General features: G+C 38.9%; 4 protein-coding genes across 9 annotated transcripts; 2 read left to right on the top strand and 2 right to left on the bottom strand.

Annotated features, from left to right (window-relative positions):
* The first annotated feature begins 87 nt into the window (after window positions 1–87).
* Window positions 88–7,527, top strand: LOC9310013 (rho GTPase-activating protein 7). 2 transcript variants are annotated; one of them, XM_021022309.1, is made up of 23 exons: window positions 130–326; window positions 409–508; window positions 1,137–1,173; window positions 1,296–1,372; window positions 1,506–1,576; window positions 1,653–1,731; window positions 1,877–2,006; window positions 2,172–2,291; window positions 2,602–2,679; window positions 2,832–2,887; window positions 2,964–3,033; window positions 3,227–3,314; window positions 3,544–3,787; window positions 3,862–4,077; window positions 4,360–4,704; window positions 4,909–4,958; window positions 5,411–5,471; window positions 5,546–5,629; window positions 5,739–5,849; window positions 5,934–6,103; window positions 6,400–6,469; window positions 6,554–6,760; window positions 7,081–7,527. In XM_021022309.1, the coding sequence occupies exons 2-23, from the start codon at window positions 455–457 to the stop codon at window positions 7,273–7,275; spliced, it is 2,613 nt and encodes an 870-aa protein (XP_020877968.1). In that variant the 5' UTR covers window positions 130–326; window positions 409–454; the 3' UTR covers window positions 7,276–7,527. The 2 variants fall into 2 exon arrangements, with proteins under 2 accessions (XP_020877967.1, XP_020877968.1); XM_021022308.1 differs by having other exon boundaries at window positions 88–508.
* Window positions 7,528–9,254: 1,727 nt separating this feature from the next.
* Window positions 9,255–14,362, top strand: LOC9307952 (protein SMG7). Of its 5 annotated transcripts, XM_021023739.1 has the most exons (9): window positions 9,256–9,403; window positions 9,931–10,038; window positions 10,226–10,795; window positions 10,888–11,010; window positions 11,130–11,344; window positions 11,422–12,577; window positions 12,674–13,623; window positions 13,716–13,831; window positions 13,931–14,362. In XM_021023739.1, the coding sequence occupies exons 2-7, from the start codon at window positions 9,967–9,969 to the stop codon at window positions 13,598–13,600; spliced, it is 3,063 nt and encodes a 1,020-aa protein (XP_020879398.1). In that variant the 5' UTR covers window positions 9,256–9,403; window positions 9,931–9,966; the 3' UTR covers window positions 13,601–13,623; window positions 13,716–13,831; window positions 13,931–14,362. The 5 variants fall into 5 exon arrangements, with proteins under 5 accessions (XP_020879396.1, XP_020879398.1, XP_020879393.1 ...); XM_021023737.1 differs by having other exon boundaries at window positions 9,255–9,403; window positions 11,422–13,623; window positions 13,699–13,831; XM_021023734.1 differs by having other exon boundaries at window positions 11,422–13,623.
* Window positions 14,363–14,562: 200 nt separating this feature from the next.
* LOC9307953 (ABC transporter G family member 23) lies at window positions 14,563–17,158 on the bottom strand. The gene has a single exon (XM_002873900.2). It carries the CDS (start codon window positions 16,586–16,588, stop codon window positions 14,690–14,692), a length of 1,899 nt encoding a protein of 632 aa, XP_002873946.2. The 5' UTR covers window positions 16,589–17,158; the 3' UTR covers window positions 14,563–14,689.
* An 87-nt stretch (window positions 17,159–17,245) lies between these two features.
* On the bottom strand, window positions 17,246–22,858 carry LOC9310014. Its single transcript, XM_021023733.1, has 9 exons — window positions 22,417–22,858; window positions 21,866–21,952; window positions 21,634–21,723; window positions 21,046–21,126; window positions 20,732–20,926; window positions 18,535–20,661; window positions 18,164–18,310; window positions 17,695–18,077; window positions 17,246–17,601 (listed from the first exon to the last, which is right to left on the bottom strand). Exons 1-9 carry the CDS (start codon window positions 22,489–22,491, stop codon window positions 17,466–17,468), a joined length of 3,321 nt encoding a protein of 1,106 aa, XP_020879392.1. The 5' UTR covers window positions 22,492–22,858; the 3' UTR covers window positions 17,246–17,465.
* Between the last annotated feature and the right edge of the window lie 316 nt (window positions 22,859–23,174).

Raw genomic sequence — 23,174 nt, forward strand, 5'->3', positions numbered from 1 at the left:
AGGATCATACCAGCTGTTGCTGACGTGGAAAATCGTAATTGGTTAGATTGATTTTTAAAAATACAAGACTTAAGTTGAACCAGACCCGACCCGTGACTTCTCCGACACTCATGACCCATCCATCCACTCTCTCTCTCTCTCTCTCTCTCTCACTCATAACACAGCAGAAGTAGGTGGAAAGCAATGTCCCCTTCTTTTCTCTCTATCTCTTTGCTAAAACTCTCTCTGCTATACACATCTCGCGTACGACGGAAGAACCAGAGAGAGCTTTCTGCGACGGCTTTAATGGTGGCGCTTTGAGTTGTCTGTTCTTCCAATTTTGAGTGGTGAATTGTTTGTTGCTGTTTTCGTTTTCTATTGTTTGTATCGAAAGAGGGTGAAATTGAAACCCTAGAGTTTCGAATTTAGCTGGGTTTCGTCACGAGGCTGGATCTGAGATTATGCTGTTGAAGCAATGGAGGCTTCTTTAACGGCTTTGGAGCGGCCACGAGGTGCAGCTTCAAATACGGTAATGCAGGTTTCTTGGGGTTTTTTGTTGAGTGAATTGAGAAATTGACTAGTAGTGCTGTTTCCTGGTTTTTAATTGTCTGAAAGTGGGTCATCAGAGACACTGGAATTGCTAAAAATAGGAAAAAAATATGAAAATGATTGCTAAAGTTGATCTATTATAATTAAAGTTGGAGTTTGTAGATTTCATTGTCCGTATTATCAGGCAGGGGTTGTTCTAGGAATCTCCTGATACACAGGGCGTTTGATTAGTTGTGAGACAAGCTTTGATTATAGCTGTTCATGGAAGCCTATTGATCGCTCATTGTACTTTTAACAGCACAGTTCAATATGTGTGTTAAGTAGTACATTTCCATAATCCCAAAAGATTAGCTTTATTCAAATAACAGTATTTTAGGGAAGGGGTTTCTCATTTAAGTAGAAATAACACACAGTAGCATGCCGGTTTTAAAATCGTTTTATATATTTGTGCATGTCTGGTTCCCAATATCAACTGTAAACAATTAAGAGAATTTTATTGAATTTACTTGTCTCTGGGAAGTATCTATATTATCTAGTTTTCAAAATGTAAGTTTGATGCTAAACTGATGATTGTTACTAATATTATGTAACTCACGATTATTTGACAGGTTTTCAAGAGTGGTCCACTTTTCATATCATCTAAAGGTATCCTTGTGACATTTTTCCCCTCCCTATATTGTCACATTTCACCATGTTTGTTCAGTTTTTCAATCCCCTCTGGCTATTGTGATATCATAAACATTTTATTTTGGTATTCTGCTCAATAGGATTGGGTTGGACGTCTTGGAAGAAACGCTGGTTCATCCTCACACGTACTTCTTTGGTCTTCTTCAAAAATGACCCTGTTAGTATTCACAATCATACTGCCTTTCTCCATAGTTGATTTTGATCTATGTATTTCATTTCTGTCTGTTAATGTAGGATAAGATTCTTGGTAATTGTATATATTGAGCTATTTAACTTTTTTTTTTTCACAGGGTACACTACCACAAAAAGGTGGTGAAGTTAACTTAACTCTGGGTGGCATCGACTTGAATAACTCTGGAAGGTATGCAGGGTACTGCTAGTTGATTATAAAATTCCACGGAATTCAACTTACAGTGATTTTTTTCTTTTGTTTTCAGTGTTGTGGTGAGAGAGGATAAAAAATTGTTGACGGTATTATTTCCAGATGGGCGTGATGGGAGAGCTTTCACTCTTAAGGTGATTCATCATCATCAGCAAATTTTGAAATACCTACTCTCTAGATGTCTACTCTAAGAACATGTTGCAGCATTGTGATAGTCCTTTAAGATGGTCTTTGTACTACTGTTAACATTTCTTTATGTGACCAACTTGGATGATGCAGGCTGAGACATTTGAAGATTTGTATGAGTGGAAAACTGCTCTTGAGCAGGCTCTTGCACAAGCCCCTAATGCAGCACTCATCATGGGTCAAAATGGAATATTCCGTGCTGAAACTAACGAGGCTATTGAAGGTTTGTTTCATCAATTTTTGTTCTAGTCCATGTTACAGCTTCGGCCTAAGCGTCTTACATCTATACAAGATTGAAGCCTTTATTTTTCTTATGTATATTTCTTCCTTAATAGTTTACTTTTTATCATCTATGCGTCATTCTACCTTTATTGTCCATATTTATTAGGGCGGGATAAGCGTCCATTAAAATCCTTGGTTGTTGGAAGACCAATTTTACTTGCTCTCGAAGATATTGATGGAAGCCCATCATTCCTTGAGAAAGCTCTTCAGTTTATTGAGAAGTATGGTACGTTCTTAAGAAAATTATCGATAGCTATCACCAAGCTGTATTGATTACCTGATCTTCCCCAAATTATTTTGCTGGGGTTATGCGCTATTAGATCAAAATGTTTCCGTATTGTTTTCAGGGTACTTCATATGTGGAAAGTATTAATTTCAGTAAAAATTTTAACTTTTTTCCATGATTCTGTTATCTCATTAAATCTGTTGTACAATTTCTTGCAATGGTTGAAACCTGATGTATTTCTTTTCTTTGAATGCATTTTTCTTTTAACTGGTTTTTTGTTTGGTTTCGTGGTCTTCTTTCGTCTCCTCAGGAACTAAAATTGAAGGAATATTAAGACAGTCTGCTGATGTGGAGGAGGTGGAACGTAGAGTTCAAGAATATGAACAGGGTACCTACTGCTAACTTATTTCTCTCTGGATTAAGTTTAGGAACATCTTGTTAAGTTAATATATTATATGTTCATAGACTTCCCTGGTATGTGCTCTCTCCAATACACCATTTATATTTTTTTTCCCTTTTTCCACTTCAAATAAAACCTAGGCAAAACGGAGTTCACTTTTGATGAAGATCCGCATGTTGTTGGAGACTGCATTAAGGTAGTTTCTTCTTAACTGCTTATTCTGATAGTCTGTGCATTGTTGCAATACTAAGGCAGTTTCATTTTACATGCAGCATGTATTGAGGGAGTTGCCTTCTTCTCCGGTTTCAGCGTCTTGTTGTACTGCCCTGCTGGAAGCTTACAGTGAGTTCCCTTACCCTCTTTTCCTTCCTTCTGATAAAGTCATACTTGTAAACATGCATGTTTGTATTTGTATTTGTGTTTGTGTTTGTGTGTGTCTATATATATATGCGTGGGTCTTCTGTTAAAGAATTTCTGGAGATTTGACTGAACTTCCGTGAACTTAATGTCCTCTTAATTGGTTTTGCTGGATCAGGAATTGAGTCTAAGGAGGCTCGCATTAGTTCATTGCGCTCTGCTATAGCGGAAACATTTCCGGAACCTAATAGACGTCTACTACAACGGTATGTTTCCAGCTCTTCCTCGGGGTTGTTTTGAGATAATAGCCAATTTCACACTGCTAACAGTTTAAATTATAGTAGATGTTAGATGTTAAAGTTGAGATTACTTGTTTCTGCCAAGTCTGAGTCTATTGACCAGATGAATTCCTTGTGGCTTTTATGAGTAAGAGTGCTTGAGAATCATTTATAAGCTGTTTTCTTAAACCCTTACATATTTTGTTTATACTCTCAGGATTCTGAAAATGATGCATACTATCTCATCTCATTCCCACGAAAATCGAATGAACCCAAATGCTGTAGCTGCTTGTATGGCTCCTCTGCTCCTACGTCCTCTACTGGCTGGTGAATGTGATTTAGAGGACGATTTTGATAGCGGTGAAGACAATTCTGCTCAGCTTCTTGCTGCTGCTAATGCTGCCAATAATGCTCAAGCCATCATTACAGTTCTCCTGGAGGATTATGGAAGTATTTTCGATGTAAGACGCACTCAGATAGTTTCATTCAACCTTCATCAATGTTGTATGTCTTATATGCTTATTTACAATTTCAGGAAGAAAATATTCAAAGATGTTCTATTTCGACTGAATCACATATTGGAAATAGTGGGCCTGATGATTCAAGTGATGATGACAACAACGTGAAAAATGAATATCACAATGCAGATAATGAAGTTGAACCAGTGACAGATGACGATAATGAGCGTGCATTGAGTGGAAAAATGAGTGAGAGCAGCGGTTGCACAGGCAGCGATCTCTATGAATACAAGGTTATTTCTCCTTTGGCCAGTATATCTCCCTTCAATATACTCATGCATCCTTCCCGAGTTTACATGAAACATTTATTTGTATAGTAGATGATATACCGAAATGCCTTTAAAGTTAGGGAAGTATGGTTCTGAAATTTAGAATATGCTTTTTAGGTGTAGCTATTATATATGTATCCTATTCCGGTGCTATTTTCTAATGAATAGAGTCGGCATGTTTTGGCAGCTAAGAAGAAAAATTAGACAAAATAATTATTTCATGATTACGGAATACATTCTTTGTAGGGATTTGTTGCTGATGACTCTGATATTGAATCACCAAGAGACATAAATGGTCCAAGATGTAATTCAAACATACGAACAGATCATCTTATGAGAAATCCTTTTGTCAATTCCACGGATCAACAAGCTGGAGAGCAGATAGGCGATGATCCAACAAAATACGGAGAAAACTCGTGTCTCGCACATGTTAGCGAGTCTTATCAATCATCAGGGACGGTTCTAAATGTATCCACTCATGGGAATACTTTGGCTGCTCCTGGTCTTGAATCACCAAGCGCGAAATCTGTGAATAAGGGCACACCCTCCTCTGTTCATGCAAAGCGCGCAACATTCTGGGGTCGAGGCAGTGTATGTGTTTTCTTATCTTGATCAAATAGTTTTGATTCTGTACACGCGGCAGATTTGGCCCATTATTTCATATATAATTGGATGCATGATACTAAATCCTTTTTCTCCAATTTGATATAAGTGTCACACCTTAGCTGAATCATATGAAGATAATGAACCAACGGAATAATATCAATAATATTTTCTTCTCTTTGTTTGTCTCAGGCCAGAAAGATATCCACAGATGGGTCGTTTGATTCTTCAGGAGAAGACGAGTAAGGCTTTAACTCTTGGGTGTATTCTCCATCTCCATATATATATATATTCTTCTAGCTAGTGTATTCATACGCCACTTCTTGATTTTCTTAGCAAAACTATCATTAACTGTGAGTATCTATCCATAAGTTTTCAAGTTTAAATGTTTTCTTTCCTTGAAATACTTGCAAGATTCATTTTGACGCTGTACTTTATCTGAGAATCCTTTTACTTTATCGGACATGGCTAATACTCTGCAACTTACTGAAGACTACATTGTTTGAATGAAGTAGGATATATAAGAGATTATCCACCTATCCAAAAATCTACATATACATGTATATATGTTCTTTCTACATTGTTGATCTATGCATTGTTGACTACTACTTCATCTCTTAGGTATATGCTTGAATTGAAGATTTCGCTAGCTTGGTGTTTTTGTACTGCTAATTGGTTCATTAATTGTTTGTAGGCTTGCTATACAGAGGCTCGAGACCACAAAAAATGAACTGCGACAACGAATTGCAAAGGAGGTAATCATCTACCTCTGAAATATTATTCTTTGCCTTCATAAAGTCATTAACACTGCTCACCGTTATTGTTATAGGCCAGAGGTAATGCAATATTACAGGCTAGCTTGGAGAGAAGGAAGCAAGCACTGCATGAACGTCGTTTGTCGCTTGAACAAGATGTAAAAAATTTCTCTTTAAAACTATCAGTGTTTATAAATCTCGTCTCTCCACTATTAATCCTAATGTCAAAGGAATCTTCTTCTGGTTTGATGGGAAATACTTATTTAGGTGTCAAGGTTACAAGAGCAGCTACAAGCTGAAAGAGATCTCCGAGCAGCACTGGAGGTTGGTTTGAGCATGTCCTCTGGACAATTCAGTTCACATGGTGTGGATTCAAAAGTAAGTATAAATTTTAGGGAAATGGTACCTTTCTTTATAACATTTAGTTCCTGTGAAATACTTACTATCCAAGTATATTTGAAGACGAGGGCGGAGCTTGAGGAAATTGCTCTAGCTGAGGCTGATGTGGCCAGGCTGAAGCAGAAAGTTGCAGAACTTCACCATCAGCTTAACCAGCAACGTCAGACTCACTTTGGTTCCTTCTCAGATGCACGTGATACTCATCAGTATCTCCAGAGTCACAATCCTCAAAAGTGAGTTGTGTCACTATCCCTGTACTTTCCTCACACAGAGGAGCTCGTAGTCCAAGTTACCTTTCGAGATAACTTCCCCTTTTTTCTGTAAAGCTTTTATACTTGAATTGCTTGCTTGTTTCTTTAGCTTAGTGAAGATGTTTAACAAATATCTCGGATAACGTATCCAGCATTCATCTTTAACTCAGTACAGCTGTGAGAATTATGTTTGAAGTAACTTTTGCACAACATATCTTGTAATATGATTGGTTCACATCTGTGTTTCTTGTCTGATACCATGTTATGTATTTCTACAGAAGGTTTCTTCAGCAAGATTTTGATTCCACTCTTGCCTATGTAAATCATGAAAGGAAACAAAGACACGAGGTACTTCCTACTGATGTTTCTGTCATCACTCATCATCTTTCATAGTTTAGATCATACCTATAGAATTTACTGTTTGGCCTACAGGAGAATTTACTGGGAGTGGAGTGGAGAAATAGTAAAGGGGCAGGATCTTTTGGTGTTGGCAATAGCAGGCAACCATCTCGTAAGCAAATACCAGAATCAACGAACATAACTGACTCTAAAATCAGTGAAGAGTCTGGAAAGGTGTCTGTGGACAAGTTCTCAGCCATAGATTCTCCATCTGTTCCGTCGACTTCAAGAGCATTAGATGTAAGACCTTTTGCTCCTTGTTATTATCATTCCCTTCACGAAGGATATACACTTCAAAACGAAGGTGGTTGGTAGGATTGAAATGCAGGAAGATAGTTTTTCTTTTGGGTTACGTAGTATTGTGTGAAATTCTGCGATTGGCCTTATCTGGTTTGTTAATTAGTTCCACAGAATAGTTAGTTGCAAACAATAGTTACTACAGAGACATGCATGATCGCTTTCTGCCTAGCAAATCAAAGCTGGCTGCTCTTAAATTTTTTAAGGAAACATCTTAAGCAATGACAGCGCACACTAACAAGCTTGAAATGACGGTTTTACAGATAACAGAGTACCCAAGGCTTAATCATCCGTCAGCTGCTGCATCAGCAGCTCTGGTAGAGTTAACAACACGTCTTGATTTCTTTAAGGAAAGACGTTCGCAGCTCATGGAGCAGCTCCAGAACCTCGACCTTAACTACGGCGGCTCGTCCTCCCAAGATTTCATACACCGGCCATCTTCTCCACCTTGGAACTAACAACATGAGAAAAATTGAAGAAAAGGCTATGTTTGTTCTGTATATCCATCCTTTTGGTGATTGATTAATGATGTTAGCATTTGCTCTACTCATTTTCTCCCCCAGAAGACAATAATGACCTTATTCTTTTGGGCAACAGTCTTGTGTGTATATAAAGAGGTATTTTGTAATGCAATTTTTTTTTTTTATGCCAGGTTTGTTCATATGTATTAACTCTAAAGCTGTCTTGATATGTTAGTTTTTTTATGCTCTTGAGTTTCTGACCAAACCAATTACAACTGAAAGTCTCTTAATTTTCATTTGTAGAGAATAATGTATTGACATGATTCCTTCACATTAAACCTGGATAGACAACAATATCTAAATAAAAGAGTAACATAGTATATTTCAATCCAGATAGACAACAATATATTCTATGAAAGTTGAATAACCTTTGTTTGAGAGCTCCTAGAGAATGAGAAGTTGACATATGTCCAATTATTAAGTGTAATCATTAATAAAATCTCATTGATCATTGATTTATATCAATTCAAATAAAATGAAATCACCTAAACATAAAAATCCTAAAACAAGATGTTTTAAAAAGGAATAAAACCTTTGTCTAAAAAAAGAATAAAATCTTATAATAAATATATTAAAAAGATCATAAAAGCATAAACATTAATGTGGAATTTTAACTTATTTTACATTTTCATCTTCCTCTTTTGTGGGAGGGCTTAATTTTTAAATCGCCATCTCCACCATCACATTTGACATGTATAGAGAGCTACAATGCAAATTGGTTTCTAAGGTCTATAAATCTATGGCTCACTTTATAGTATATATAGAAATTGCCAGATTAAAATGGTTGTCTTGATCTATTTAAAAATAAAAATGATAAAAAGATTTTTTTCCCAGTAATTCCTTTATTGTTAATTACATCATTTAAAATGTCAATTTACGATTTTACCAAAAAAATATCTATTTACGATTAAAATAAACAAACAATCTAGTATTTTAAAAATATAATATGAAAAAGTATGAAATAGCGTTTTTAGTTAAACACAGTGTTCTAAAAAGCGGTCTAGGCGGTCGCCTAGGCCCCGACTAGGCGCTAGGCTCTCATGCGACGCCTAGATAACCGTCTTGACCGCCTAAAGTTACATAGATCTTGTTTAATGTATTTTTTTCAATTTTAATTAGAGTTTTATTTATATATATAGTTATACATATTTATATATTGTTTAATATAAATATAAATAAATGTTTTATCTAGTTTTGTTTATAATTTCATAATTTTTAGTTTTATATAGACATTTTATATAACTTTTATATATAATATCATATTTATAATATTTTATGTTATAAACGTCTAAACCGCCTAAAAAATTGCCTAGGCCCCGATTAGACGTTCTAGGCGCTAGGCACTGGGTCACCGCCCGCTTAGCGCCTAGCGCTTTCTTGAACATTGGTTAAACATCACAATTTGAATTTAAAAAAAAAAACCCGCGAAATTCAAATAACACATCACTCATATATCTTAACTTACTATAAATGATAATTTTATCATTCACGAGAAGAAACAAATATCTTCTAACAAATTGTAAAAACACTAAACAACTGACAATTACTGTATACCATTCTTCAACTAATTCTACCCGCGTTTTTATGTTTGTTGAACAGATTGTCTTGATTGGTAAACCTTTTTACATAATCGTATTAAAAACCATCATTCCAATATATGCGTACAACAAGTCCAAAATATTTGATGCCAAAAAGTATTCTTCATCTTTGAAAAGAAAAGACTAAGAAACGACGACGTTCAAAGCCCGTAAGGCAAACCGTTTGACAAAAAAAACCAAAAGCGAGAACGCCGAGAAAGAAAGAAAATACTTGGACAATCCCTTTTTTCCCTTTTTTTTTTTTCTTTACATTAATCTTCATTGTTCTCTCTTTTTTTTTTTTTTTTTTTTTTTTATATTTAAGCAAAAGTCGACCTTATACAACCTTCACCGTCTCTATTTTTTTTTCTCTTCTCTCTTCTCTCTCTCGCGGAAAAAAAAAACCCTAGTTTCTCTCTCCTCTCACCGATTTTTCCATTCCGATGCTTGTGGTCGCATAGCCATCCCCGCAGATCTGGTAATTCCGGGTAGATTTCTTCCCTTTAATCCTAATTTCAAGAATTTGCTTTGCTTTTGGTTGTTTTCTTCTTATCGCGTCGTTTGTTTTTTTCTTAAAAATAAGTTCTTGGGAATAGGGTTTTTTTTTTTTTTTTTGCCCTTTTGAGTTTGATGCTGATTCTGCTTTGATTTCGCTTCTCGTTTTGTGGGCGAAAGGATTTATTCTGAGATGAAGACCTTAAGGGTCTTTGTGATTCTTCTTGTGTCATGTTTCGGGAGATTTTTACTCTTTTTTTGAATCGGAATTTATCTTTGTTAATATCTCCGGTTGATCGCTGGTGCAATCGTTTGATTTTATTCCAATTCAAGGTTTGACTTGAATCGGCATGTATATTTGACTTGTCTCTTTTCTTTAGTATAAAGCTCCAAACACTCTAAGAGGATTGAATTGTTTAAGCTCTTTAGTCTTGTTCGGCTTTTGTTTTTTTTAGATAAGTAGACAAGCATAGGTTTTGGCTTCTATCTTGTGCTGAGATTCTACCTTTTCTTATTGCAGGTTACATATGAAATAACCTTTGAAACATTTTGATGGATGATGACTTTGCAGATGGATAAAACTACTGCTTGCTCTCCAAGGGAGCGAGCCAAGTCCATACTTGATAAGGTTCTCTCTCTCTCTACTACACTTACATCTCTGAATTTTTGTCATCCTAGGGTTATTTGTTAGGGACACGTAATCTTAGTTTATTTGTTAGGTATATCTAAGGCCGTTTTGTCTCTTCTTCACTTGAGCCTATATCTCTGTAAGATTTGGGTCTACGTTTTATTGACAATAGATGCTTACTTTGCAGACTTTTGCGTTAGAAAACAAGCGTTGGAAGGCTGCTCAGACTCGAAATCCACCTGACTTAAATTTGTGGCAGCAAATTCGTGAGAATTATGAAGCAATAATTCTTGAAGATCATACCTTTTCTGAGCAGCACAACATTGAATTGACTCTGTGGCAGTTGCATTACAAACGGATTGAAGACTTTAGATCACACATCAATGCTAGTAAGGGTCCCTCTAAACCAGACGTAATTGCAAACCACAAGCTGCAGTTCAGAACATTCCTTTCAGAAGCAACTGGGTTTTACCATGATATGATCTTAAAAATTAGATCAAAGTATGGTCTTCCCCTGGGTTATTTTTCTGAGGATCAAGAGACTCAACATTTGGCTGATAAGGATGGAAAGAAGTTACCAGAAGTTAAATTAGCCTTGGTATCATGTTATCGTTGCTTAATATACCTTGGTGATCTGGCTCGGTATAAAGGATTGTGTGGCGAGGGGGATTCCAAGAACAGAGAGTATGCTGCTGCTTCAAGTTACTATTTGCAAGCAGCTTCTCTATTGCCAGCCTATGGAAACCCACATCATCAGGTTATTCCCTTGTTTTCCCCTTTCTCGTGTTATTTTTAGTTAGGTACAAATATCGAGTAGTTTTTTCTGATTAGATTAACCTAATGTCTCAGCTTGCTATAGTTGCTTCTTATTTGGGGGATGAGTTTACAACAACATATCGTTATTTCCGAAGTTTGGCTGTGGAGATTCCTTTCCCAACTGCCCGTGACAACTTGATTGTTGCTTTTGAAAAGGTTAACTACGAAGTTCCTGTTTCGTTATTATTTTAGTGGCTTGGCGTAAGATTGATTATTCTTCCACTTTCTTATTATCCAAATATAATATATCTTTCTCTTGTTGTATGGGTGCGCAGAATCGTCAGAGTTATGCCCAATTGTTTGTGGCTTCCAAAGACTCATCCAGGAGGCCAACTGGTAAAGGAAGAGGTAAAGGTGAAGATCCTTCATCAAAAGATGCGAACTTGATAGCTGGTCCTGTGAAGGATAAAGTAACTATTTCAAATGAGATGCTCAAAGCATTCTGCACTAGATTTCTTCGTCTCAACGGGATTCTTTTTACCCGGACAAGGTAATTTTTCTGAACTTATTTTGTTCTAGATTCTGATAGTGGCTCTCTGGTATAATACTTATCACTTGTCTTCTCAGCCTGGAGACATTCTTTGATGTTCTTGCCTCCACTAGCAGCAGTTTACGAGAGGTGATTTCTTCGGGCTCAGTTGACGAGCTGAGTTTGGGCATAGACACCAGTGACAGCGCACTTTTCATTGTTAGACTCGTGACAATTCTTATATTTAGCGTCCATAACTCAAAGAAAGAGACAGAAGGTCAGTCATATGCAGAGATTGTACAGCGTGTTGAGCCTGCCAGAAACTCCTTAACGGCTAGCTTTGAGTTACTTGGACACGTAATAGAGAAGTGTGTGCAACTGGGAGATCCTTCGTCGAGTTACTTCTTGCCCGGTGTCTTAGTTTTTGTTGAATGGTTGGCCTGTTGTCCTGATGTTGCACTGGGAAGTGATCCGGATGATAGACAGACTGCTGTAAGAAATAGCTTTTGGAACCAGTGTGTTACCTTGTTCAATCAAATCTTGTCGCTTGGACCTATGTTTATTGATGATGTCGAAGACGAGACTTGCTTCTCAAACATGAGCTTGTATGATGAAAGAGAAACTGAAAACCGACTTGCACTATGGGAGGACTATGAACTAAGAGGATTCTTGCCACTGCTTCCAGCTCAGACCATTCTCGACTTCTCAAGGAAACATTCCTTTGGAACTGAAGGTCCCAAGGAAAAGAAAGCTCGTATAAAGAGGATTTTAGCAGCAGGGAAAGCTTTGACCAGTGTGATCAAAGTTGATCAGAATCATGTATATTTTGATTCAAAGAAGAAGAAGTTTCTTGTTGGTATAAAACCGTCAGATGACTTGCTGGATTCTCATTCAAGCCCACCTAAAGCTTGTAATACTTTGCAAGATAACCAAGTAATGATGAATCATAACTCGCCAGTGATGCAGCTTGGTCAGCAGATTTATATGGGTGAGGAGGATGATGATGATGAAGTAATTGTTTTCAAGCCTCTAGTTACTGAAAAGAAGAAAGAGGCTTCTGACCAAATATATGTTCCTAGTGGAGGCTTCAGGAAACCTGATCAAGTTGCTACTATGGGGGACTTTAAAGCTTTAAGTGGTTCTGATGCAGCTTTTCATGAAAATCAACTTCTGCAAGCTAGAGGCAATGCGAGTATTCAAGTACCTGCATCTGTTGGTTCTAACCTTCTGGGACTTCTTCAGCCATCAACCCAGGCTCAAGCTATGCATATGCAACAAGTTCAGACGCAGGTTCAAGTGCCTGGATCTGTTGGTTCTAACCTTCTGGGACTTCTTCAGCCATCAACCCAGTCTAAAGCTATGCATATGCAACAAGTTCAGACGCAGGCAGTGAATCCTCAGCCAGCCCAATCACTAGCTGCTGCAAGACTTCAGCCAATGCAATCACAGGTCGCACAACTTCAACCACTGCCATCACGGGTTGTGCACTTTCAACAAACTCAGGCACAGCTTTCACATGTTTCAGCGGCCCAGACACAATCTGCTTCCTTTGTTGGTGGTAGCAAGTGGTCACCAGAGGAAGCTGCTTCTCTTGCTAGTAGCCTATCTGGTTTTGCTCAGATGGGTAATGGTCATCTAATGAGGAATGAGATGCAAGGAAATCATGGAGTTTCCTATTACCCTGCACACCCATTACCGGTCCACCAGTCTTACAATGTCAATGGTATGGGTGGTATGCCATATTCTCAGTCACGAACATCTGAAGCTGTATTGACACCCAAAATTGATACTGTTTTGTCAGCCGGAGTTGTTGCTGATGGCCTGGGCGTCCAATCTTCGTTAGCAAAGAAAAATCCAATCAGTAGAGCCATTAGGCATCTTGGCCCTCCGCCTGGGTTTAACTCTGTTCCCTCTAAGCTGCAAAAGGAGCCAGCACCTGGTTCGGATTTTTCTGGCAACAACAATCTACCAGTTGATGATTACAGCTGGTTGGATGGATACCAAGCTCAATCTTCTCGAGGCGCTGGGCCGAACAGTTCTTTGAATTATGCCGCCTCTGGGAAACCAGAACACATGGGTGGTACCAGCAATGTACTGAACGGGGTTGCCAACTTTCCGTTTCCTGGAAAACAAGTTCCAACATCACAGGTCCAAGCAGATTTTCCTTATTTCCAGAACCCTCAGAAAGATAACTTTGTGGACAAAAATCATCAGTCAGCTCAACTCCCTGAGCAATATCAAGGACATTCGACTTGGTCGAGTCGTCACTTTGTGTGAGATCAGAATGGAAGAGTAACACGGTAAGAGCAAATGTGAAGCTCCTTTGCATTGTCAAATACTTTGTAAACTCTCGCATTGTTATAGTGTTGATCTAGGTTTGGGAATGATTCAGGTGAGTGTTACGCTACGTTTATTGCTACCTAACTCCAACTGATCCTTGTTCTGCTGAAGTCTCTAGTTGGAGTCTTTGTGGCCTTGGCTTCTTGTGGGGCACTTCCTACCTGACGGGTTAGTCCTTTTTCATCATTGTCTTTAAGCTAGTCTTGCAGTTCCTTGTTTACAAATGCTTAGGCACTAATACAGATTACCAATACTTATTGATGATAGATTCAGGACACAGCTCATGTTGGTGAAAGAGATATGTGGTAACAAGAATGAATGGTTCTGGGGAATTGATAGGAGTAAAGTGCCTTTCTCGTGCTACTTGAGGTGGAGATGTTAGACCTTATGAATAAGAAAGGAAACGTACCTTGTGGCTCACTCTCGATATCTGAAGCAGTTGTTTGCTGTTTTGCCCTCTTTATCCTTTTTTCTTTTCTTTTTGCGTATAAATGTGTAGCTGTCCGTCCTCTTGCAGCTATCTTTCTCTCTTGGATTGCTTTGCTTTTTGCTTTCCTCTCCTTTATTCTATGCTCGTCTCAAACTTCTCTCTGTTTTGCTGTGTCGTTTTAAGTTGAACTATCATAGGGTGTGTGACACTTTTCAAGTGCTAATGAATAAAAAGGGACTCGTGTCATAAAACATGATTTGGTGTTGAAATGCTTCCCTCTTCTTCAGGGAAAATTTTCTTTAAAACCTAATTTGATTGAAGGTCGAAATTTTATACATAGTTCAATTCATTGGATGGTAACTTGATAGCCTTTCTCTCCTACCGCAAACCAAAGTATCTTTTTGTCGCCGGTGTTTGGTGTACCGATGACCGGTATCCAGCCAAAGTATCAGTGGTTTAATGGAGAATGAACAACAATATAAAATGTTACTCCTTAGGTTATATTGATGTATATGAACATAAGACTGAAATCTGTATCTGGTGACAACATATACAGTAAGTAAATGCATTTTGTTTCTCTCTATACAATGAAATCTTTAATGGGTTGACTTGGAAGCCTTTCTGAGTAGAATCCCCCAGCAGAGGATTCGATAGAAAACGAAGAAGGCAAGCATGATCACGACATTGATCCATCTCGTATCCTTGTCAAGCCCTCTCTCCTTCAACACATCCTCTCCGGTCATCAAGCAGCCCATGTTCCCGCTGGAGAAGCATTCCTCTCGCATGCTCCAGTACTCATTCACCACCATAGACTCCAGCGGGTAACGGTACAGCGACACGTAGTACATGAACATCCATGGTTTTGGGATCTTCTCTTTGGGGATAAAGTAGCCGGAGAAGAGGAAGAAGGCTCCAAGAACGGTGCAGATGAGGGAGTTACCGGAGATGAAGTCAGGAGAAACCGCGCTGAGGAAGAGCACTAGAGAACTGGCCATGAGAATGATGAGCCAGACGCAGAGGACAAAGAAGGAGAAGGCTTGAATCGATGGATTTAGGCCTACGATCCAGTAGACTGGGATGGAGAAGAGGAGAGATACAACGAAGAGGAACGGTACAAATGCGATGGTGTTGGCGATCATGTAGGATGAGATTCGGTAGGATCCACGAGATGATTCTTTCATCAGAACGCGACGTTCTCGGAGGTATATGGGAAGTGCTTCCACTGTGGAAGAGAGGAGGAAGCTTAAGCTGAAGGCAAAGAGCCCGAGCCGCTCTGCTACGCCTTCTTCGTCACGCTTGAGTCTTGTGTAGACGCTGCCTAGACCTAATCCGGCTACCACCGCTTGCATTGTTCGCGCCAGGAATAACTGCTTTGTTCTGTAGATGATCTTGCAGAACCTCGAACAGAGATATGAGATCTCGGTGACGTCTAGGACACGAAACTCTTCTTTCTTTGTGATAATCCCATCATTTTCGTTGTTTTCAGGCCACATCGATGATGATTCTACGACAGCTACCGAGTCTGGCTTAAAAGTTCTCAACGACTCAACTATTTCCATGGCGAATTCTATCGGATTCAGCTGTTCTGGAATCTGAAACCCTAGTTTCGCTATTGAGTCCTCGAGATGTTCAAGACTTCCCAAGTAGATAACCGATCCGCGTGAAAGAATCAGGTAATCGGAGATGTAATCGAGGATTCGATAGCTTGGTTGATGGATGGAGAAAAGGACGGTTCTCTGTTTGGATTTTGCCATAGTAGCCAAAAGCTCAACGACCTGGAGCGAGTTTCGACTATCCAAACCAGAGGTTGGTTCGTCAAGAAGCAGAATTGGTGGATCACGGATCATCTCAACAGCTATTGAAACTCTCTTCCTCTCTCCTCCCGAAACACCACGATCTTCATCGTCTCCTTCTCCAACGAAGCTGTCTTGGACTAGAACAAGACCGAGATCACTCAATAAGCTCTCCACTCTATCTTCTCTTTCCTTAGCCGTTGAATCTCTCAAACTGAATTTGGCGCTATACATTAACGTCTCTTTCACGGTAAGTAGAGGCAGTAGGTCATCGTCCTGCGGGACAAACCCGCATAGCCTGCGTAGCTGATTGTAGTCGGTAATTCTACGATTGTTTATCAAAATCCCGGAAGACGGATCCAGTGCCTTGTGGTTCACGCTTCCTGAAATGATTTTCAAAAGAGTGGATTTGCCTGTTCCGCTAGGGCCAACCACGGCTAGGATTTTAGAGGATTCAGCAGCTAATGAAACAGATTTGAGTATTGGGGTGTGATGGATGGTGTAGGAGAGGTTAGTGACGGTTAAAGAGTAGCGGTTAGGGCTTGGGAGTGGCGAAGAAGAAAATGAAGAGGAAGCAGAGGAGAAGTCATCAGGAGAGTTTGAGGATGAGAAAAGAATGATGGAGTCTTCTTCGCGGCGGCTTGTAGCCATAGCAGAAGGGTGGAAGCAGGAAGCCACGGTATGAGTATTGTTCTTCTTCATATCAAAATGTCTAACAATGCTTTTTATGTATGGTTGAAGTTTTTTTTTTTCAGAATTGGTCGACCAACAAGAGAAACAAGTGTTTAATGTGGTAGGCAGAGGTTGGTGTGACTCTTCAAAACCTGTTTATCTAATTTTATTTGGTTGGTCATTAATTTTTTTATTTTGGTGAGTTTATCGTATAAGATTAATTTTTTCTTACATATGTAAACGGTATTAGTGGTTGACCAGGAAAAAAGGGTATTGGTGCATCAAACAAAAAGGTAACGTGTTAAATTCATTTCTAAAATGTACTTTCCAATGGTATCACCATGATAAAGCAAGCTTATATATATATTTTAACTTTAAGAAATTTTTCTATAAAATGTTAAATAAATAGATTATAAATAACATATTACTAAATGACATGTCCAAAATAGTAAAAATAATGACAGTAACATGTTAACTCTATACATTAAGATGGCTAGTCGTTGATATATTATGCTAAAAGCGTAATCGCCCCGTCATGAGCAATTCTAGCGTTGATAATGGCAAAATAATGAAATCTAAAATTAGATTTTGATACAAATTTGGTTGCTTTTAAGATTACCTTCGTGAAGAAATAGGCTACTTTCTCTGATCAAACACCCTTGTTGCTTCACAAGTTTCTCCAAACAGTTAGTGCTGTTTGAATTTCCACAGCAAATAATAGCATTTATAGAGAGAAAGAAAGAAACAATGTATGCTTATAGAATTTACAAAAGAATTTACACATGAAAACTATTTTCTCGCTTGGTTAAAATCCCCAATAAACCTATGAAACCCGTGTTGACCAAAAAAAGAATAGATGAGTGGGAAACTCCGGTTTTCTGTGTTATATTGGGGTAAGCAAAGAATACTAATGACCCAAGTCTTCACTCCCTACACCCACACTGGATTTATCAACGACTATGCGTACATTGTATTGTTCGTAAACTCTTCCTCTGTTCTCTGCCCACCATTCTTCTGCTTGTTTCTCGCTAAACCGCTTCCGACTGCGATCAAAATCATCCTCCGATTATGTTCATTTCATCATTAACAAAAAAAAAAAAAAAAAAAAAAAGAGAAATAAAGAAGAACTGTAGTACCTGAAACGGACACGTTTGAGATCCCTTGCACCTCCAGCTAAGGCTGTGAGAGTGATGTACACACCAGGTTCATCTTGTTCAACCCATTCATTTTCGTTACGGGGTTCACTTTCTTTTGATCGTGTGCTGATTCTATTTATCGCATCAGCAGCATGATTAGCTTGCTGTCGGTAACTTGCACTATCGAAAACAGGTGTGCTGGTCCCGTTGGAAAACATTGGGACGGTCATTGGGCTCTCAGAATCAGTTTCTCGGCTGTTTGGACAGTTTAAGGTGTTAGAAGAAGGGGCAACGTAATCAGGACTGGAACCAAATGAATTAAGAGAAGGAGACTTGATAGTCCGAGCTGATCCAACAGGTAGTCTTTCAGCCATGTCTTTCAACTGCATGGTTTCATTGAAACAATCAGTAAGTTGCATACAGCACTTTCATTCATTTTAACAGCAGAGAAGGAAACTTTGGAATTTACTTGAGCGGTAAGTGATTTAATCACTTCTTTCGCTGCCTTGCATCTTGCTGATTCTTCGCTAGCGATTGCTAGTGCCTCCTTTAGCTGTTCGGTTGTTCTTTCCAATTCAACTTCTTGAAGCTGTGCCTTCCGTGTAAGATTTTCAACCTGTGAAATCGTTTACTAGTGAGTTAGCAAAGTAGTCAAATTGCAACGAATGAACCAGAAAGACACTTGCTTGGCTCTAGAAAAAGACCTATCCTTTAATGAGTGAAATCCAGAAAGAATTGATTATGAACACAGCTATGTTTTTTTTCTTATATTGTAACACAGGAAAGTGTGAAGAATTTCTGGAATAAGTAACAAGAATTAGAGCGTGGAAAGCAGCTTACTTGAGATCTTAGCATAACCACCTCCTGGCTTAGGTTATCATTGGTTCTCTTGGTATCATCCACGACAATTTTTTGTGTAGTTAGTCCTGAAAGAGTGGGAGTTGGCGTTGTTGAGCGAGGTGGGCTAGGACGTCTTGATATTGGTGAAGTTGCTCGAGACACAATTCGGGAACCAGGAACTGATGCTGAGAAGAACTTTTTTGATGATCCGAAGGTTGGGTTAAAAGACTTGGTTATGTTTAGTGAACCCCGGTGAGAGCCTCCACTTGGTATTGGTGAGACACGACTACTATTGAATTCATATTTCTTATTTTTCTTGGATCGACTGTCCACTTGCCTCATGGGCTCCAACAATGAGAATCTAGCTAGCTGTCCGTCAGATCTAGTATCCAACTTCTCATCTCTGTCAATTGCATCTGATCCCTGGTTGACACTTTCTCTTCGACTCAAAGAAGAATGAGATGATGGATCCGTTTCCATGGCCTTTTTCAATTTATTGAAACACCTATCACACACTCTATATGGTTTGTTCGGGTTCGGTGCCATACAAGCCTTCAGGGACTTTTTATTAGTGCAAGAATGGCAAAACACAAGTCCACAGTTATAACAATTGTGCCGCTTTCTCTTGAAATTGAAAGGCTGACGGCAACCTGAACACATGGACTGGTCCATCCCTGATGCCCACTTGTGAAGGCAAACAGCTGCGGTGAAGTTAGAACCACAGGCAATACTTTTGACCTGTTTATCCTTCAGCGACTCAACCAATGTCGGGGAATTTCGATCATCTGCATCCCCATGGCCTAGTCTACCATTTGATCCTTTTCCCCAAGTGTAAACCTCAGTCCTTGAAGTTAAAACTGCAACATGATAAGCACCGCAAGCAATCTCTTCGACAAAACTCTTGTGAAGTTTACCTTCAACACGGGTTGGAACCTTTCCATCTGCATGTGGGTTTCCAAGCTGACCATAAACAGGACTACCCATAGTATAGACATGGCCCGATGTTGTCAGTGCAACTGTTAGGCTATGTCCGCACGCAACTTGACAAAAATTGGGTTCTACAAGAGCTGCAACACAGGTAGGCACAAGTTTTGGTTCTTTGTCACCGTGACCAAGACGACTCTTGTCACCATCACCCCATGTAAAGAGCTTTCCTGAAGAGCAGTTACTAGAGCTCGAGCTCCCAACCATGACTTCTACAACTGCGGCTGTGTGCCATACACCACAGGCTGCCCGAACAGTGCGAAGACCTTTCAAGGAGTCTACCTCTCTAGGTATGAAAACACTTTTCCTGTCTCCATGGCCCAAAACACCAAAGGTCCCATCACCAAAAGTAAACAACTGCCCAGCAGAAGTCACAACAGCTGTGTGGTAAGGTCCACAAGCGATGGATGATACATGTATCCCTTCCATCAGAAAATTTACTCTTTTGGGGACCCAGTGACTGACTTCATTTCCATGTCCCAGAATACCAAAATCTCCTTTACCCCAGGTATACAAATCCCCCGATAGAGTAACTGCACAACTATGGTATTCACCACATGCTACAAGCTCAATATTTGTGGTACTGAGGGCATCAATGAGCTTTGGATGTTGAACATTGGAATCTACACCATGGCCAAGCCTACCTTCAGATTCCTCTCCCCAAGAAAAACTTTCTCCTTGTTTTGTCACAAGGACAGCATGTTGTCCACCACAAGCAATATACTGTACATCAAGTACTATAGTAGACTCTAAAGCTTTTGGCAGTAAGGAATCCATTTTGATCTCCAACGAACTTCCAACTCTATAATTTCCACCACCCAAAACACCTTCGCCTATTCCTTCTCCCCACATGAAAACGTCTCCCAATGTGTCTCCATCATCATGACCAGAACCATGGCTCGACGAACTAATCGCACTTGACAGACTAACTCTAAAAGCATCCATACCCATTCCTTTCATGTGACCATGTAGTGTATCTAAGCCTCCAGATGATAAAGAGTGAACAGACATGGTTGCCGAATCTGGGGGAAAAAAACCTTTTGGAGGAACTGCATACAACGACATGTCTGAAAATGCCTTGTCAATGCCATTCTTAGGCGGGCTCTCATATGGACTGTGAAGACGAAGGTGATTTGAGCCCTCCTGAAAGGTAAGAGAATATTACCTTAGTTAAGAAATGCACAAAATGAATTGGAATATTTCATTCTAGTACCTTCTGGAAACTTTCATTGCTACTAAATGGAGAATGTAAAGGGGAGCTTCTCCGGGTATATGTTCTCGGACTATTAGCTTCGGATGGCGTTCCATCACTTCTCGATTCGGTCCTCCATTTACGTTGATGACAACGAGATATCAAGGCTTTTAAACCGCTAAACCACACTTCAGCCTCATCTTTATCTTTGCATATCTATGAAATGAAATTCTGACACCTAATTAATGATCTTTCAATAATAACAGACATTTAAATGATGGAATAATGATTCACAGAGGAAATAGGAAAAGAATATACTATAAGAAAAAACTCACCACATCCAGTGACCTCTCGTCATATATTAGTGAGAACGATTGATATTCCTTCTCGGGACGTGGATATCTTTGAAAAATAGGCTGCAAGAGAAACACCATTGCAAGACTTATCAGAATATCACACTAGATATGCAAGGTCCAAATATGCAACCTACGACTACAGAAATTGGCTCATGCAAATGATGCATAAAACATGCAAAGTCAAATCAAGATCGACCTGCCTCCCTGAATTGAAATGAAAAAAATAATGATGAATCCAATCAAACATAGGACAAGCACGTAATCTTCATTTGAGTTTATGTTGATAAAACGACTCTAAGAAAAGAGCCTTGTGCATAACATACACCAGTTGGAAAATCATAAACAACAATTCAGATCACATTAGGAGGACAATCCCACTCACAATCATGACAGACAGTGGAGCTCAGAAACAACCAGAAGAAGATACTCCTACTAGGCAGAAATAGAGATCCAACCATATAAACGAATTGAAAAATGGATAATACCAGTCCAACGAACTTATTCTGAAAATTTAATAGCCAGCTTAAGGGAGGATTAAATGACATGTCCACGGATGTCAAAACTTACAGTGCGCTGCCCAGATATGATCCTGGAAACATGACTTAGCTTCAAATGTTTCTCCTCCTTCCCGGAAAACCATATCAAAACAGATTCATCCTGAAAGGTACACGACAGACTATTTACTTAGACACAGAACAACGAGAAGCTGCACACATCAAAAAGCAGAGAGAAAATATAATGAAACAAAAGGACTCTAGAGGCTCTTACATAATCAAAAGATGAAAGCAACACAACTTACATTTGAAAGGCGAAATGGACAGAACTTAGGCTTTCCCCTTCTGCCATACTTAAGCAAATAAGCTCCTTTCTTAAGGGCAGTGATAGCCTGAGCCAATAGATGAAAAAAAGTTGCGTAAATAAAGTAGGTGAAGTATACTGGCAAGGGGTGATTTCAGCTGTAGATACAGTTATATGATAAAACATTGTGAATAACAAAGAGAAGCAGCAGTGGGACACACGAAAATATTAATCCTACAACCAATAATACTATATCCTGAGAAATTGCACAAAACAGAAGTCTCAGTAGACTGGTAAAAAAAACATGCAATAAACAACATCAGGAATTGCAAATTTTGTTCTCCATTATATAGCTAGAATCAAGCTTGGAGACTCCAAAAGTGGAATAAGAGTTGAGTATTTAGCTAAAACCTAGAATCAGAAATCAAATTATCAAAGTTTTGGCCTAACTAAAGGATTTGTCAGAGAGAGATATTCCAAATCCACAGAAAACCTAAAAAAATCAGTATAAACAAGACCTAGATTGAGTTTGCAAAAGAAGATAACAAAAACCTGCTCAATATCCCTCGTCACTGGACCGGCTCTACTAGTAAGATCCGAGGACGCCATTCGTCCGTTCCTCGACATAAACAAAATTCCTCAGTGAGCCGAGAAGAAATCGACACTAGTCGTCAAGCTCAAATCAAAAGACCTCTTGCAATCACGAAATCCTCTCCACATCACTATGATCGTCGATCTATAATTCAATTCGAAGCTAGAGCAGCTTCTTCAGCTCCAGTTAGATTCAAATCGATCCCAACAATCAAACATATACGAATTCAAATGTGCGTCTTTGGATTGAACGCGAGAGGAATTTAGGGAATTGAGAATCTAGCTAGAGACATGTCATGATCTCTACTACTAGTACGCAGTTTGTTTAAAGCGAGAGAGAAGAAAGAGACCAAAAGGCAAATTCTGACTAGAGAAAGAAAACCTTTTTCTGCTTTTTTTGCTTCAAATGTTGAGTTTTAGATTATAGGACGACTATAACTCCGTCATTACTCTCCTTAATTACGGGATATACCACTCCATTTTCCACTTAAAAATATAAAATTGCGTATTTGTGTGAACAGCAATGTGGAAGGCTTTTGCGAATATCTGTTTTTTCGGCAAGCTTTTTCGAATATTACTTTCGTGTATACATTTCCTTTTTTTTTTTTGAGAGTTTAAATACCTACCAACTAATTATAGAAGAGTGAAGAAAAAAACCAATACATGATGTCATAGTTCAGTAGAAGATGTCAAGCAAATTAATACTAAAATGGCAGCCT

This window comes from Arabidopsis lyrata (assembly GCF_000004255.2).
Source record: "Arabidopsis lyrata subsp. lyrata unplaced genomic scaffold ARALYscaffold_6, whole genome shotgun sequence".
Classification (NCBI taxonomy): Eukaryota; Viridiplantae; Streptophyta; class Magnoliopsida; order Brassicales; family Brassicaceae; genus Arabidopsis; species Arabidopsis lyrata.

Excerpts from the sequence above, each read along its gene's own strand:
- LOC9310013 (XM_021022308.1), top strand. The coding sequence starts at position 455 with ATGGAGGCTTCTTTAACGGCTTTGGAGCGGCCACGAGGTGCAGCTTCA. Across the intron at positions 1,373-1,505 it reads TCTTCTTCAAAAATGACCCT|GGTACACTACCACAAAAAGG; the intron begins GTTAGTATTCAC and ends TTTTTTTCACAG. Across the intron at positions 4,959-5,410 it reads GATTCTTCAGGAGAAGACGA|GCTTGCTATACAGAGGCTCG; the intron begins GTAAGGCTTTAA and ends AATTGTTTGTAG.
- LOC9307953 (XM_002873900.2), bottom strand. The coding sequence starts at position 16,588 with ATGAAGAAGAACAATACTCATACCGTGGCTTCCTGCTTCCACCCTTCT.
- LOC9307952 (XM_021023737.1), top strand. The coding sequence starts at position 9,967 with ATGATGACTTTGCAGATGGATAAAACTACTGCTTGCTCTCCAAGGGAG. Across the intron at positions 11,011-11,129 it reads TGATTGTTGCTTTTGAAAAG|AATCGTCAGAGTTATGCCCA; the intron begins GTTAACTACGAA and ends ATGGGTGCGCAG. Across the intron at positions 11,345-11,421 it reads ATTCTTTTTACCCGGACAAG|CCTGGAGACATTCTTTGATG; the intron begins GTAATTTTTCTG and ends TTGTCTTCTCAG.
- LOC9310014 (XM_021023733.1), bottom strand. The coding sequence starts at position 22,491 with ATGTCGAGGAACGGACGAATGGCGTCCTCGGATCTTACTAGTAGAGCC. Across the intron at positions 21,724-21,865 it reads GTCCATTTCGCCTTTCAAAT|GATGAATCTGTTTTGATATG; the intron begins GTAAGTTGTGTT and ends TGTACCTTTCAG. Across the intron at positions 21,127-21,633 it reads TCATATCTGGGCAGCGCACT|CCTATTTTTCAAAGATATCC; the intron begins GTAAGTTTTGAC and ends TTTCTCTTGCAG.